An 18,123-nucleotide genomic window follows, 5' to 3' on the forward strand; every position below is an offset into this window, starting at 1 on the left:
AAATGTCGACACACTTCATTGTATTATATTACCATGATAACAGTTTTGAAAGCTTTGGGAAGCTATCAAGCTCACAAGTGACAAATACAGATTTTCCGAAATTCTAATTTTTGCTTGAAAGCTCAAGTTTTACAATTACAACAAATACTGTTGGTTGTTTTCCTTGAAAAACAGGCTCGCTTTGTACTTTTTTGAGGAAACATCTGCCAAATACTCAAATTTGAATAACCATAGCATATCTGCTATTCTAATCATTCTTTCAAGTAAAAATTGTGTTCTATGAAAAAATCTACTAATTCAGCTTGTAACTCCATCATACAAAGGCTTTTCCTCAAGATTGAGACTATATTTCAATATGCAGCAAGATGGGATATTTAGATTATAATCCAGCATTCCCTTCTCTGACTAGTCCCATTTTACCCATTGTTATTTGGCTAATTGCCTCATTGCCTTTGTAAACTCTGTGACTGTAGACCCCATGTCTTTTTCTCCCTTGAACCCCCGTAGTATGCAGTAGTCATTGTTACTAAATGAATAAATATCCAACTTCCCGAATAGACTGTAAGCACATGGAAACAGGGATTCTATGCTGTTCTGTGCTAGACAGGGTCTTGGGCACAACAGAGCACAAGTGTGGTTGCTTATGATGATAAAGTTTACATACATTGTATTAGAATAGCCAGTCATAATGTCAGCAGCAATTCATCTTTATCCCTTTTCTTTCAGTATCTATTGCAGAGGAGCTTTGTAAGTATGGTTTACAGATTGGCAGGAGGAAAATACATACATAGACAGACACAGACACACCACACACCCCATTATAGATTCCTACTCGAGAAAGAGAACTTAATAGGAACAAGGTGGTCTCAACAGAGCAGGGTTGGATGCAGCATGTCAGTGTGTGGTTTCTCCCACCACGGGGTGTGTTGGTGACACTGAACTCTGTACACAATTAATTGGAAGAAAGTCACTGTCTATTTATTCCCAGCTTTATGTCACCATTCTTGGAAAATTATGCTCACAATCTATTTGCTTTCAATTACATGAAATGAATGTTTACAACCACTAGGGATCTTCCAGTTCTAGAAACCAACAGTACTGACAAGGCCATCCTCAACCTGGGGCAAAAACAGAAGCAGGGTCTGGGTGTCACTGAAAAATCTTCATGTCTCAGCTTCCCAAGGTCCCAGAACCAGCCCCCCAACTCCAACAAGAAGTCAACAAAAAACATTTGCTTTCAGAATTAAGCACATTGGTAAGAAATGTCTGTGTACAATTTTTGGCTGAGATATAGTTTAAATTCTGTGAACACCATGATAGGGAGAGTTGGCTCCTATACACTGTTTAGGACGGCAATTACTTTAAGAATCAAGTTTTTGTGAACATTGCTCTTGTACCCACTGACAAGCTAATGTCATCAGTTTTCCCTCTCTTTTGTAAGTCTCAGATTTAAATATGGTCCAATTCCAAGTGGCAAATGCTCACTACACTCTAGTCAATTAAGTCATACATTTATATATTATACTGAAAAGTGTCTTCAGGATGATTATGGAAGCCACATCAGACTATATTTAAAAACAGCTACCATGAGGGGTGCCTGGGTGGCTCAGTCAGTTGAGCATCTGACTATTGATTTCAGCTCAGGTCATGATCTCAGGGTTGTGAGAATGAGCCTGACATTGGGCTCCACACTGGGTGTGGAGCCTGCTTGAGATTCTCTCTCTCTCCCTCAGCCCCCCTCCCCACTCTAAAAAAAGAGTTACCATGAGCTATCACATTATTGCCAAGAAGAACATATTCTGATTAAATGCTTTTTTCTTTCTGAAAGACTAGTGTCACCTTTTGCATTCTCTTTTTATAGCAGCTTTATTAAAACACGTAATCCCCAAACCATAAAATCCACACTTTGAAAGTGTACAAGTCAGTGGATTTTAGTGTATTTACAGAGTTGTGCAACCATCGCCACTAATTATAGAACATTTTTAACAATCCTAAGGAGACCCTGTACCCATTAGCAGTCACCCCCTGTCCCTGCCTCCTCCAGCCCCTGGCAACCACTAATCTACTTTCTCTGGATTTGCCTATTTTGGATATTTCATATAAATTAGTTCATATAATATGTGGCCTTTTGCAGCTGGCTTCTTTCACTTAGCACAACCTTTTCAAGGTTTATCCATGTTATAGCGTGTATCAATCCTTCAGTTCTTTTTCATTGCCAAAAATATTCCATTGTAGAGATATGCCACATTTTGGTTATCCATTCATCAACCGATAGGCATTTAGATGTTTCCACTTTTTGACTATTATACCAATTTTACTTATATTTGTTTATTTATTTTTTAAGTAGGCTCCAGGCCCAGAGTGGAGCCCAACACAGGGCTCGAACTCACAACCCTGAGATCAAGACCTGAGCTGAGATCAAGAGTCAGACACCTAACCGACTGAGCCACCCAGGCGCCTACACTTTTGGACTGTTATAAATAATGCCTCTATGGACACTGTGTACAAGTTTTTGTGTGAACACATTTTCAATTGTTTTGGGGATATATCTATGAGTGGATTAAAAAACCCTTTAAGGGGCGCCCGGTGGCTCAGTCATTAAGCAGTTGCCTTCGGCTCAGGTCATGGTCCCAGAGTCCTGGGATTGAGCCCCGCATCGGGCTCCCTGCTCAACGGGAAGCCTGCTTCTCCCTCTCCCACTCTCCCTGCTTGTGTTCCCTCTCTCGCTGTGTCTCTCTCTGTCAAATAAATAAATAAAATCTTAAAAAAAAACAACCCTTTAAGGATTAAGTCAGTGCAGGGATGAAAATAAGTTCAAAGATTTTTTTCATAGGTCTGTCAAGCCCCCAAGACTAAAGGGACATTACAAGGGGCAAATCAGTTCCTAAATAACAGAGGCAAAGTCAGAATAATAGGTAATAATAGTCTAAAGAAATATTTATCTTGTCCTGGCCAGTTTAAGTTAACTTTAATATTACATAATTAACTTTGAAAGACATTAAAAAACACTAAGAGAACAATTATAAAGCTGTCTTGCTCTTTTAAATTATAAATTCCTAGGTTCTCTTAGAATAGAAAATATTAGTGTTAGATGAATATTAGGACACTTTTGGTTTAGCGATTTATGATTTCAATATTGTGCCTATTGTGGTGTTCCCATACCCAACTGCTATTAAAGATTCTAAACTGGATTTCAAAAATTCTAAGTCACCTAAAATGAAGAGTATTACAGGGCCTGAAGTAGTTTGAGAACAGAGATATACTTCATAAAACTGGAGAATAAAGGGTTTCTTCTTGAAATCTTGAATACTAGCAGACAGCTTGCTGCCTTCATCTGAGGACAAAAGAACCTAATGTCATCTGAGAAAACGATGGTCAAAAATCATTTCTAGATCTTTTCATGTAAAGAAGGAACATTGAGAGTTAAAATAACCATGCAGGACTTTAGTTTGAAAAAGAAACTGTCAAATCTTTGACTTTTTCTACTTTTAAATTCAGACATAGAGTAAATTACAGATGTGGGGCACGAAATAACATTGCCTGCAGGGTGGACATTTCTACGGTCTAGTTGAATATATTTTCAGTATCCATTTGATACTCATTTCCCTGAGTTTCAAAGAACAAAAGTAGTAAATGAAATTATAAAGCTCATACCCAGGGTACTAGAAAAATAATAGCCATTATATGATGGCTGTCACTCTCTAAAGCCTGGTTCTGCTTGAAGAATTACTTCAATAGCAATAAAAGACGCATGCTCTCCCAGCCATGATGTAATTTTCCTGGTTCTGCTTGCCTCGTATTCTATAAAGATAGAATCTTTGGAAAAAAGAAACAAGGTCAAAGTATTGTGCAACCCATGGCTTTTACTTTTTATTACTAACACACAAAGTACATGAAAAATATCAATTATTTCTCTTTAACTCTCTGTCTGCTTCCTATTTCCAGATGCTTTAAATAGGATAGAAAAAGCAAGGCAACAAAACAAATTCCATCCACTGCATCGAAGGTTGATATATCAATGTTTCATCTGCACAGAGTCAACAGCAAAGTCATAACTATCAAAAGAACGAAAACAATTATCGCTTAAGTGCCTCCTTAGTACCTGAATTTTTTCCATAAAGAATAACTGTGAGCCATATATTATCTCAGAAAAAAGTTACTTTCTCCTTTTCATAAACTTTTTTGCTTCTTGCAAAAGCTCTTCCACATCTTCCTTCTCTTGGTCTTCCTGTCCTGGTTCCCAGTCAGAATCTTCATCTGTCGGCTCATATTCTTCTTCCTCATCATCTAGAAAGCTGTCATTGAGGTCGTACTCATTGGGTTGCCCAACATTATCACTGTCTTCATCTGATACGCTTCTCACTGAAAAAAAAAAAAAAGAATTTGGCAGCCAACATATCAATCGCCACTCAAACCCGGGAGTAGAGATATCTAACTGTAAAATGTCTTTCTCTGACAAGAAGAATTAATTTTACTTAAGACATCACTAACCACCACAAATTTCTAGAAAGGGGGCTAAAATTACTCTTTGTTAGACTTCTAACTTTTCCTACCATGAGGCTCCTGAAACTAAAATGTCCTGTGAGAATCCTAATAATGGTTCCTTAATAATATCATAATCATATTCACGCTACCCTACCCTCGGGGTGGTAGAATATAGTTTTCTCCCAGGTACTTACTGTCCCTCCCTGTGACATGATTAATTTAACCAACCCCACTGACATCACACTTGGTCAAAGAAAAGTGGATGGAAATAGTTTGTGCAACTTCCAACGGGAAGCTTTAAGTGCCTTTCTGTGGTTCTGCTGCTGTCCTTTTCCCTCTGCCACCATCTCCCTCAGGTCCCATCCCAGCTCGGGGATGATCCTTCAGCCTGGATTCCAGGATGAGAACCCACATCGGACAAGGCCACAGCTAACATGCAGCCGAAACATGAGGGAGAAATACACCTATTTATTGCTGTGAGGCACTGAAATCTGGGGACAGTCTGTGATCACAGGAGAATTGGCACAATCTGATTAACACACCATGTTTGTGATCAAATGAGAAAATATGAGTCTATACACTTTGGAACGTTTGGTTTTATAGATCTTACAGTTCATATTTCAGGGACTGTGATTACTGAAAATATCAGGATTGCTATGGTAACAGCCATTAAAATTTATAGATTTCTAAATAATAGTACAGAATTTATAGATTTCTAAGTAATATTATAAAACTAGAATTATAATACTAGAATTCTCCGGTCTCCAAATCCACTTCTTCCCTCATCCCACTCTGTTTTATTTACTTTCCATTGCAAGCAACAGGCATGTTTTAAAATAAGCAGCGAGAGACTCTAGGATGATGTGGAACATTTAAGAAACAAGTAGGAAGATTCTATCTGGAAATCTCTGAATGGCAGGGGACAATCCCTATGATCAACACCACATATATGGGTTAAAAAATTACTGTTTGTACTCCTGTATATGCTTTACTTAACTTCTTCCTAAAATGTTCACATGCCATAGATAGATGTAACTTAAATGAAACTCAAGAAATTTGAGGAGGAAGAAATGAGGATGACAAAAAAAAAAAAAAGGTAATTTATCTGCCCTCTTAACTCTCACAGCCCAGACATTTACATTTTTCTTAATATCACCATTCATTTCCAGAGAGGATTTGAGACAGCTTATAATAATGAGGTCATAAAAAAATACAAATAAAAGTAGAAACTAAGAACATAAAAACCAGAATGTAAACATGTCAACCTTCATTTTTTAACATAATTATTAGAAACTGAGCATCAGGTTTCTCCCTGAGTAATAATGAGGTCATAAAAAAATACAAATAAAAGTAGAAACTAAGAACATAAAAACCAGAATGTAAACATGTCAACCTTCATTTTTAACATAATTATTAGAAACTGAGCATCAGGTTTCTCCCTGAGTTTCTCCACAGCCAAGGCTAAAAAGGCTACATAATGAATTGCACAGTTCTCATTAGCATAAGAAGCACACCAGTGCCTTAAGGGAAATCTAGCATTGTGTTTATTTGTAAACATTTCTTATCTCCTGTACGCATCCTGAGGGCATGTTTTATGTCTAGCTAATCTCAATTTCCCATAAAACTTTTATGATGGGAAACATTTAAAAAACATTTCGAGCGTAGTTTTGCAGATGGCGAAGGAGGGAGGAGGAAAGACCGTCAACGTCTCTGTTCTTGGCCATTCGGCTTTGGAAGTATCTCATATATATAACTAGTGACATCTCAGTAACGCGTCTCCTCTCAGATTCAGAAATTAACCTAGCAGATTTACAAGAAAAACATATATAGAGGCGCCTAAGTGGCTCAGTCGTTAAGCGTCTGCCTTCGGCTCAGGTCATGCTCCCAGGGTCCTGCGTCGGGTTCCCTGCTCAGTGGGGAGGCCTGCTTCTCCCTCTCCCACTCCCCCTGCTTGTGTCCCCTCTCTCGCTGTGTCTCTCTCTGTCAAATAAATAAATAAAATCTTTAAAAAGAAAAACATATATAAAGCTGAAACACCTTCAGGTTCTCCTCCTGCTTTATTTGGCTGTTCCTTCTCAGGCTCCTTTGCTGGCTCTTCCTCAGATCTTCCCAATCTCTAAATGTTGGAATATTCAAGTTTCTGGCTGGGATCTCTTCTCTAACACACTCCAATCTTACATCCTAAGTTCCCAAATGTATATCCTAAGCCCTGACCACCATCTGAATTCCAGACTCCTTTATCTCACTGCCTATGGGTTCTCTCTACTTGCATAATGAACAGGCATCTTGAAACATCATATTCCCAGAACACAACTCTTGAGGTGCTTCACCCAAATCTAGTCATTCTTTTATCAGTCTTGAGTATATGACTTCTCCAACCTTCCAAGAAACCTTGGAGTCATCCTTGAATATCCTCCACTGAAAACCCAATATCCAATATGTCAAGAGATCCTATTGGCTCTGCCATCAAAAACTATCTGCCACTTTTCACTACATCTACTCCATTCTCTGGTCCCCATACCACCATCTTCTTTTTTCAGTCAATTCCAATGTTCACCCAACTGGTTTCTCGCTTCCACTCTTATCTATTCCCCACAGAGAAGCCAGAAAACCTTCCAATATCTTTTTTTTTCTTTTTTTCTTTTTTTTTTAAATTTAAGATTATTTATTTATTTATTTGAGAGCGAGAGAGCACAAGGCAGGGAGGGTCAGAGGGAGAAGCAGACTCCCCGCTGAGGCAAGGAGCCCTGAACGGGGTTCGATCCCCGGACTCCAGGATCATGACCTTAGCCGAAGGCAGTTGCTTAACCAACTGAGCCACCCAGGCGCCCGTCCAATACCTTTCTATCTCACTCTGGATTAAATCTGAAGTCCTGACTTATAGGTCCTGGCCTCTAAGACCCTACACAACTAGCTCACTGCTAGCTTTTCTGATCCCATCTGCCACTCCTTCCTTATTCTCTTTGTTTCATACCCTTTTTCTACTGCTCCTTGAATAGGACAAGCAGGATCATCTCCAGGGCTTTTGGAGGCACCATTCCCCTTGCCTGGCATATTCTTCCCTCAGATAATCACCTGTCTTGCTCTCTCCTTCAAGCCTCTGCTCTAATGTCAAATTATCAGAGTCCTTTCACCATCCTATCTGAAGTGGCACCTGTCCCCCACCACACACAACCTTGCCATTCTGTCCTCTTACACAACTTTTTCTTCTTAGCAGTTATCACTATATGATGTCATATAGTTGTTCACACTGTCCACCTTTGTAAAATTCTACGAGGGCAAGGCTTTGCCTCCATTGTATCCTCAGCTCCTACAACAATGTCTAACACATGGAAGACACTTAATATATATATTTGTTAAATATATGACTGGATGAACAAATGAACAATTTGCAAATCAACTGAACACCTTTAGTTTTACAGAAACCCTTATTATAACCTACACTTTTTATCACTAGCCTGTCAATATAATGAATTACATTAAAGACTTTTATCTAAGTCCTGCTAATTGAAGGGGGCTTGAAGCTTCAATGAACCCTGGAAATCTTTAGCAACTTACTGGGCAGGCTAATTTCTTGAGCAATAAGGTCATGTTATTTCCTCAAAAAATTGTTTGTATCTATCAAATCTTCATTTATATAAACATCACATTCATATTCTTTTAAATAGGAGGTTCAGAATCTAAAAAAAAAAAAAAAAAACCACCCATAACAGAACTCCATGTAGCTGGTAGTCAAATTTCAACCATTTTACTTCACATGAACAGGCATTTCGTGCTTTAAGTAAAAGCACCTGAAGAGCCAGCTCATGACAAAGGCAAAGTCAGCTCTATGTCCCGCGCTAGCAGCGCCAGGTGTACACTTAACAGAGTACTGAATGCTGACATGTGATTATTTTCTGGAATCAATTACAATGGATCCTCTTTAGCAAATTCAATCAGTGACTTTAAATATCCCACAGTGTAAATGCCATCTAGATGGAAGCTTACCTTTTTTTTTTAATTGCTGAAGGTGTTTTTAGAAAAATAACAGTTTCTGCCTTTCAGTGTAACTAGGCTATGCAGATAGTGAAACGTGACTTACTTGGAAAATGCTTTGAATAAGCACACTTGTTGATCTGAATTATTACATGACTTCCTGAATCATGGGAATAAACTCAGGCAGCAGGGTTCTGAACTAAATATGGCTAGCACCTAACCTAGGAATAAAATGCCTGTTTTTAGCATACAATTTTTTATTTTTAAGATTTGATTTATTTGACACAGAGAGAGAGAGAGCACACAAGCAAGGGAAGGGGCAGAGGGTACAGAGAGAAGCAGACTTCCCGCGGAGCAGGGAGCCCTATGCGAGGCTCGATCCCAGGACCCTGGGATCATGACCTGAGCCAAAGGCAGACGCTTAACCAACTGCGCCACCCAGGCGCCCCTACAATTAAGTTTTTATGCAAAAGGGATATAAGCAAAAGCAAAAAAAAAAAAAAAAAGCCCATGCATGTATTCTCTAACTGGGCAAGCTGAAACATATAGTATGGTATCTGAATAGATGGATTTAAAGTGATAAAACTAATAAAGTTCACATAAACCTTGCTAGTAGCACTGTTTGCTATATAAAAATTTCAAAGAAAGCTCATACAAGGAAGCTTGCTGGTTAGAGAACCAGGTCACATACATGAGGAATCCCATCATGGACGACCCCAAGCCAAGACTCCAGTATTGTACAGATAATGTCACGATTGGTGAAAAGCTTATTAAAGTACAAAAATAGTAACAGGAGACACAGCCAGGAACTGTTTAATTTTCTTTACTCAATAACAAAACATAATTTTTAGTGTTATTTTTTGTAGATTTCCACAGAATTAAATAGCATAATTGCATTTCTGAAAAAAATAAGTGCTTACACATAACATTTTCTTAAATAATGACTAGCTGATTTGAAATATAATTTTTTTTTAAGAGGGAGACAGAGAGAGTGTGTGTGCAAGGTGGGGGGGAGAAGTGGAGGGAGAGAGAGAAATCTTAAGCAGGCTCAATGACCAGCACACAGCCAAGGAGAAGCCTGAAATCATGACCTGAGCCAAAATCAAGAGTCTGATTCAAGTAAGCCACCCAAGCGCCCCTGAAATATAATTCTTCAGTGTGTCTAAGAAATCAGAAGTGTGCTTGTTTCTTCCAAATCGAGGTGAACTCTGATGAAATAATTTTTTTTTCTCTATCTTCACCTAGAAGTTTCTTGCTGATAGTTATTGCTGTTTTTATGTGGTTGTCCATCCCCCACATCCAACAAAAAGTTTCTAAAAAGCAGCTGTGGTTTAAGAGAGAGGATAGACTGGGGAGTAGAAGCCCAAAGATCTAGGTCATAAACAAGCCCATAAACAATGAACAAGCCACTTAACTTAACGGCTTAATGGAATTTATGTTTTTATCTCTGAGTCAAAGGATGTTGATTGAATTACTTCAAAAATCTTTTCTGACTCCAAAGTTCTAATTTTAAGGCCAAAGTAGGAATCATCACTTTCTCTCCAAATCAGTGAAGTCATATGGAATGTAGGGATGACAGCCTGACTGCACGAAGCAGCACGGGACAGGCGGTCACTTAGTTTTAAAAACTGATGGGTGGGCGCCTGGGTGGCTCAGTTGGTTAAGCAACTGCCTTCGGCTCAGGTCATGATCCTGGAGTCCCTGGATCGAGTCCCACATCGGGCTCCCTGCTCGGCAGGGAGTCTGCTTCTCCCTCTGACCCTCCCCCCTCTCACGTGCTCTCTCTCATTCTCTCTCTCTCAAATAAATAAATAAAATCTTTATAAAAAAAAACAAGAAACTGATGGGTAATGCTGGACTTCCGTGATGGAAAAGAACCGCCTTTAGAAAAGTAACAAACTCTTTTAACGTATTTAAAACAACAGGAGATTAACTATTTGATATTAGGCTGTGGTCATTTCTTAATTTCTGTTCATATGGAGGGACGTGTCATATCAGAATAACAATTCCTAAGTTTGTACCTAACCTTTTCTTTACGGTTTAAAATTTCACGGTCAGTTCTTACCCTAAGAACGTAAGTCTGAAGAGCTAGTGAAGAGTACACTGTGCCAAATGCATGTTGGAAGAAATGTCGATTTTTACAGAGAGAAAAGATCGTTCCAAAGTGCTGATTTTTCCAAACAGATTTCTGGTGTTAGGATCTAAGATTGTCATCTTAGAAGACATCTAAGAGATGCCTCATAGCAGATTTACAGCTTAACATCATAATTCTTCAGATTTTATTTTCCTTTCTTTACCAGTAAATCTGAGAACTAATTAGGATATTAATTCTCATTAAGTAAAAAAACTTTTAGCCCAATATTCTAAAGATGAAAATCTACTACATGCTACAAGAATAAACACTTTTTTAAATACTTCATTTTACTACTAAAGACACATCTTTCTCATGCACCAAGCTACTAGCTGGGTATTCATAGTTTAGCCTTGGAAAAGCAGCTTGTGTATTCTGATCTACTTTATTATACATGAAGTTTATTCCTCTTTTTAAATCCCACTGCACTAGCCTTTTTTGTATCCCCAAATCTCTCCAATTTCCCCACACTAAGCAGCAGTTTATAGAATCTCATTTAAGTTCCATTAATTTCCACAATAGCTTTCTAGAACTTTTGGGTTCTACTTCTGGAAGAAAAGTATATATAAGCAAATGTGTGCATACATCTGCAGAACTAGAGAGAAATTAAAATAACTATCAGTAGAACATTCTAAAATTTCAGCCATGAGGCACCTGGGTGGCTCAGTCGTTAAGCGTCTGCCTTCAGCTCAGGTCATGAACCCAGGGTTCTGGGATCGAGCCCCGCATCGGGCTCCCTGCTCCACGGGAAGCCTGCTTCCCCCTCCCTGCTTATGTTCCCTCTCTCACTGTGTCTCTCTCTGTCAAATAAATAAATAAAACCTTTAAAAAAAAAATTTTCAGCCATGGATGGTACCGATAGCCTAGAATAACGCATATCACATAATAATAAAAGCCAGAATGACTCCAATAATCAGATAATAAAATGCTGGTGATAATTTTTTTTTAATGTCGTCAACAGGTAAGGTAGCTAAGAAAGTATAAAATAAAATTTTCCTGGCATTGATTACTCTTGCATTCAGTATTTTGTGCCAAAACCACAGCAATTCTAAAAAAAAGTGTGGAAAGTTAGTGAAATTTTAAACCAATTAGATATATAAGAAGCTTAAGAGATGACAGCAGTCAAACCTACAAAAAAAAAAATACACTACATAAATTGTTACATGTGTGGAAGAACTCTGTAGACAGAAATGTTTTAGGAGTGCTACAAATCAGAAGTTAAATAGTAAGAGTTCAATGCAGTTATTTTAACACCAGTACCATATTAAATTTTATTGTCTCATTGTGTAGTTATGATACCCCCACCTCAAATTCAACATGTTTAAATTAAAACAACAACAACTACCTGGCTCTTCCTCCTGATCTCTATGATATGTAAATGTCATCCCCAGTCTCCTGATAAATTGTATTATAATTCTGAGTCATCATTATTTCCTTTATGTCATCTCAGGCCCCAAACCAATTAGTTGGCAAATCTGACTGATTTTTCCTTCAAAATCTCACTTGTATCCATGCCTATCTTTCCATTCTCATGGTGGCCACCCTAGCTCTGGCCCTTTATTCAACTGCCTGACATCAGAAACCTTTCCCCACTCTAACTCGGACGGCTCATTGTTACCAACTTGATTTGGATAAAATACCACCTCACCATTACATGCCAACGCACCCACATCTTAGGTCTAGTTTTCAAGAGCTTCTATAATCTGGCCTCCATACATCTTTTTAGTATCATCCACGGTAACTACAGACACTCTCCGTATTAGTTAAACTGATCCACTTGCTAACTCCACACACCACTTACCATTTTCTACCTCGATGTCCTTCACTGATACATGACTCACTTTGTCTGGGATATCTTCTACCTACCGACCACAGAGCTAAGAAACAAAGATGATTTAAATCCAACCACCTTAACGACCAACTTAGCCTAAATTCCCATATCGTGCTCTACCCTGGTAAGCCCCAGCAGAAAGTGCTTCTTCCCTCTCCTCAGAGATTTTAGACCGTCCTGCCACAAGCATACAGAGCCAGAGCTGGGTCTCACGGATCTCTGTTAACTGTGCTCACTTGGAAGACACGATAATCAATCAATAAGTGTATACTGAATCTATATAAACGAGATTAAGATCTTGGATGATGTTAAACTTGAAGGATTCGGGAGATGAAAAAAACAAGGACGTTAGAATTCGGTGTTAGGTATCTCTAAATTAAGAAATATGAGACCCCAATATTTAATTTAAGATTGGAAATACTCCAGACACCTTAATTTATAAGTTTTAGAGTAGAAAGAGTGTTCTGACAATATCGCCACATAACAACCCTTAAAAGTAGATTAAAAATATAAAATTAAATGTTGGGATGCCTGGGTGGCTCAGTAGCTTAAGCGTCTGCCTTTGGCTCAGGTCATGATCCCAGGGTCCTGGGATGGAGCCCCGCATCGGGCTCCCTGCTCAGCGGGAAGCCTGCTTCTCCCTCTGCCTGCCGCTCCCCCCCGCTTGTGTGTGCTCTCTCTTTCTGCCTCTCTCTCTGACAAATAAATAAATAAAATCTTTTTTAAAAAAATTAAATGGTGCTTAAAAATATCTACACTTTTATAAAAACTGGCTTTCCAATGAAATGAAAAGCTTCTGTTAAAAAAAGTCAGTTGTAAAAATATGTTCTTCCTTCAGAAGATTCCCTAATGATAATTCATAGAGACTTTTCAAAGAAAACTCAGATTAAACTATGCCATCTGATGCACATTGATAGTTTTTAGGAAAATGGTTCTTTTTTTTTTTAAAGATTTTATTTATTTATTTGATAGAGCGAGAGAGCACAAGCAGGGGGAACAGTAGAGGGAGAGGGAGAAGCAGGCTCCCCGCCAAACAGGAAGCCCAATGTGGGGCTCGATCCCAGGACCCTGGGATCATGACCTGAGCTGAAGGCAGACGCTTAACCATCTGAGCCACCCAGGCGCCCCTAGGAAAATGGTTCTTATTTCTATAAAGATACAGATGTGTCAAATGCATTATCATGGGACAGTGTTAAACCTTGCCAATAAAATATGCTTTAATCAACATACATTACATGACTCCTGGTAAGAAAGTTTATTTAACCACCAGAAATGCTACATCATTAGATACAGCCCCAGTAAAAAAAAAGTGTAACACATAACATATAACCTCTATAACCTATTAGCTCAGATAAAATGAGTTGTGTCTGAAGTACTAAAGCACGAAAAGTGTGTTTCAATGAGAAATTTCAAATGGAATTCTCTTATGGTGAAATTCCTTATTTTTATCACTTGGTTACAAGGGGGCTGTGTTTATGCACATACATGTGCATGGGGTCATAGCCTGCAGAATATGCATTTTCTTCTCTCATTCTGTGGGCAGAAATACTGTGTGCCAAATTCGCCTCTGCATTATATAAATGATATGAAGAAGCCAGAATTTGTTAAAGGTAAAAAGTATTTGAGTTTGGAACCGGGAAAAGAGAAGGTAGAATGGATGCCTGCACCTAGGACTGAAGGACATTTGATGGTTGCTTCTCTGGTATCTGTCCTCCCTCGCTCTCTTTCCCCCAAAACTTTAGTTTCCATCAGGGATCACTGTGGTTCTGAAGAAGGAGACCCTACCCTAGTTCCAGGGGTGGTACAAACTCATCAGTGGTCCTAGTAATTCATATAGTCCCTTTGTCGGGGGAAGAGCCAGTCTTAGGATGATAATGACCCCCTCTAAAGACAGAATGATGAAAGGAAATTGGGTCATTGGTGACATTACTGACATTACTAATGAGCCAAAGCAGTAAATCTTGTCTAAATCCATCCACACTTTGGATTTTTCACTTAAAGAAGTCAGTAAGTTCTCATTATCACTTAGGCTAGTTTGAGATTTTGTTTTCAGATACTGGTCAATGAGAGAATTCTAAAAGATATAAGGATAAATATATATTGTTGTGCAATGATTGTAGAAAACATTTGGTGTATAAAAAATTTATCACTCTTTTTAATCTAAGAAAAATCATTAAAATCAGCAAATTCATAGAAGCAGAGATAAAAAAAAATTCACATAACTGGAAATTGTACCTAGGTTTAACAAGAGAATCATTTGAATATTTCATTTTGTTTCCTGAAGTAAAATTACTTACCTGGAAGTGCACTATGTCTGTATTCTATCTTGTGCTGGGGATTCTTCCTAAAAAAAAAAGGAGAAATCAAAACTAAGACCTAGTTTTCCAATCACTAAATATTAGTAGGACTATTTAAACTAGAACAAGAACAACAACAAAAATAAACAAGAACACTCACTAACCTACAAATAAAATTAGGCCCCAATAAGCCTCTTATTGAAAAGCATTCACTTTTTTTGTTAACTATAGTCACCATGCTGTACAAAGCATTTACTTTTTTTTTTTAAGAATTTATTTATTTGAGAGAGAGAGCATGAGCAAGGGGAGAGGCAGAGGAAAAGCAAGAAGCAGACACCCTGCTGAGCAGGGAGCCCGACATGAGGCTGATCCCAGGACCGTGGGATTATGACCTGAGCCGAAGACAGATGCTTAACCGACTGAGCCACCTAGGCACCCCCCAAAGCATTTGCTTTTTAATTACAAAATTTATTAAGTGCCTATTACAGTCCAGGCATATTTCTAGATGCAAAGTTATACTGGTGAACCAGACAAAAGTTTTTCCCTCATGACTTACTGGAGAAAAACAGTATGAGATGAAGTACAATATATCATATTCCCAAAATATGATATACTGTATTTCTAAAATGTCAATGCCATACATCACATATATAAAAATACAAATGTATAATAGTGTATAAAACATAGAACACAAAGTATCAAATATGTGTGTGTATGTATGTGTTTGTAATGTCTAAAAGGATACTTTTAGGGTCTTCTTAAATCCAAAGACAAAAGCATCTAAGTCATGTGTCTAAAGATCCTCAATTGTTAGGAGAAAACAAAAGTCAATTTGCATTGAGAAATTTATACGACATATTCCAAAGTCATACAGAAACTACTGTTTGGATATTTATTTTTGATTTTATGTACCTATGATCTCTTCTATTATTTTATTAGTTAAATGAGTATTGGGGTACACTATATATAAAGCATTCTCCAGATAATGCAAAACTGCCCAGGCAGCAAAAATCCAAAGCAGTAACTGGTCGATCATGACCCACTTGATGGGGACCTCTCTTGGGGGACTGACACAGGAGAGCTGGGGTACACTGACAATAGGTATGTGCTGAAGTGCACAGCTCATACAAAGCTGCTGTGAGGATTCATGAGGAATACAGAGCAAGTCCTTAGTCCAAGGACGTGATAGGTCGTAAGTAATTAATGTCAGCCGTTGACACATCCATCGTTGGTTCAATAAATAGCCATGGGGCACTAACTATATGTCAGGCTCTGTGTCAGGTGTCAGAGACATCTCTTATTGCTAATATCTCTTCTTTTTGGGGGATCACTTTTCATACACTGTGAGCCTTTAACACAGTACAAAACTGCAACCACACAGTTAATTAGGGTCATAACTCAACAGTTTCGAAAAGTGGAAAAAAGATTCTACAAAAGATTGTGCATTTGGAATAATTAACCCAAATCTGACCTCTTAATGGAAAAGACACTTCAAAGTTGAGAGAAAGAAACTGGACAACTTCAATGTGGCCAAGAGAGTTGCACATGAACAAAGCTGCAGGGACGATTTGTGGGAAGACTGACTTGTTGAATGCAGTCTTTATGAAAATGCAATTAATGCTGGACTTCAGGGGAGGAGGAACAGAAATATGAGGGACAGGGACATTAATACCAAAGTTATTCTTCATCAGTAACCTAGAAAAAGATTGTTGGTCATTTGAGAGTATTTTTGGTAACCTTTTAAAAAATCTTTTTGTGTGAGTGTGGTAAAATTAAATACACTGGTAGCTTTTTGTTTTGAAAAAAATGTCAAACCTACTGATAAGTAGCAAGATTAGTACACTAAAATTCCATATACCTCTGTGAGATTCTTCAAGTGTTAACAATTCTATACAGATGCCCCATTGTTGTTATTACTATTACTATTTATAGTCTTCTGAGATTTAAAACCTTTTGGTCCTTTTTAATATATATATTTTTCAGGTTCCAAGCAGTCCTAACTTTTCTTGCTTTGCCCTTAATAATTAAGAAAAAAATTATTGAACAGTTAAATATGGTCTTAATTGTTTGCTACTACAGCCTCTTTCAAAGGCAGCTTTTAGAAAGTCTCAAGTAAGTGAATGTCAGTCTTTAAAAATAAGTACAGAAATAGACAGAGGGCCTGAATAGAATTTTTCCAAAGAAGACATATGGATAGCCAACAGACACATGAAAAGATGCTCACCATCACTAATCATCAAGGAACTGCAAATCAAATCCACAATGAGATATCACCTTATACCTGTCAGAATGGCTAAAATCAAGAACACAACAAATAACAAGTGTTGGTGAGGAGTGGAGAAAAAGGAACTCTTGTGCACTGTTGGTGGAAATGTGAATTGGTGCAGCCACTGTGGAAAACAGCATGGAGGTTCCTCAAAAATTAAAAACAGAAATACCATATGATCCAATAATTCTACAACTGGATATTTACCCAAAGAAAACAAAAACACTAATTTGAAAGGATATATGCACCCATATGTTTACTGTAGCATTATTTGTAATTGCTAAGATATGGAAGCAACCTAAGAGTCTGTCGATAGACAAATGGATAAGGACGATGTGGTGTGTGTGTGTGTGTGTGTGTGTCTGTCTGTCTGTCTGGAATATTATATAGCCATAAAAAAGGATGAGATCATGCCATTTGCAACAACATGGATAGCCCTAGAGGAAATTATGCTAAATGAAATAAATCAGACTGAGAAAGACAAATACCATATGATTTCACTCATATGTGGAATCTGAAAAAAATCCAAATGAATATAAACAAACAAACAAAAGCAGAATCAGACCTATAAACACAGAGAACAACTGATGGTTGCCAGAAGGGAGGAGAGTGGGAGGATGGGGAAAATGGGAGAAGGAGAGTGGGAGATACAGGCTTCCGGTTATGGAATCAATAAGTCATGGGAATAAAACACACAACATAAGGAATACACTCAATGATACTGTAATAGGTTGTATGGTAACAGATGGTAGCTACCCTTGTGGTCAGCATAGCATAATATATAAACTTTTTGAATCACTATGTTGTACACCTGAAACTAATGTAACTTGTGTGTCAATTACACTCATATAAAAAAAAAAAGTACAGAAAATGGATCCAAGGAGTTAACAGAGACTCAAGTACAGTTTATGCACCAAATACCAGTTAAAAGACTGCTGATAACAGTTATCACCACCAGAGAGACTGAAAGTGAGAATAACTGTTTTTAAAGGCAAATGGGGTGAGGGCAGGGGTACTGATTCAACCTTAAGGTTGCAGAAGATAGTTCCCCCTTCTCTATTATCTTGAAACACATCCACAATGGCACTCACAAACCCCACCTACATAATCTAACCTCACATACTGCCTAGGAAAAAGG

At 38.0% G+C, this 18,123-nt stretch overlaps 1 protein-coding gene across 1 annotated transcript in view; it reads right to left on the reverse strand.

Annotated features, from left to right (window-relative positions):
- Positions 1-3,790: 3,790 nt before the first annotated feature.
- Positions 3,791-18,123, reverse strand: part of APLF (aprataxin and PNKP like factor) — an 86,056-nt gene continuing 71,723 nt past the window's right edge. Inside the window, exons 9-10 of the mRNA XM_032410819.1 lie at positions 14,720-14,766; positions 3,791-4,362 (exon numbers count right to left, since the gene is read on the reverse strand). Coding sequence (XP_032266710.1) covers positions 4,157-4,362; positions 14,720-14,766 — 253 coding nt within the window. The 3' untranslated portion in view covers positions 3,791-4,156. The remainder of the gene's footprint in view (positions 4,363-14,719; positions 14,767-18,123) is intronic.

Source organism: Phoca vitulina, unplaced genomic scaffold, assembly GCF_004348235.1.
Source record: "Phoca vitulina isolate PV1807 unplaced genomic scaffold, GSC_HSeal_1.0 scaffold12, whole genome shotgun sequence".
In the NCBI taxonomy this organism is placed as follows: Eukaryota; Metazoa; Chordata; class Mammalia; order Carnivora; family Phocidae; genus Phoca; species Phoca vitulina.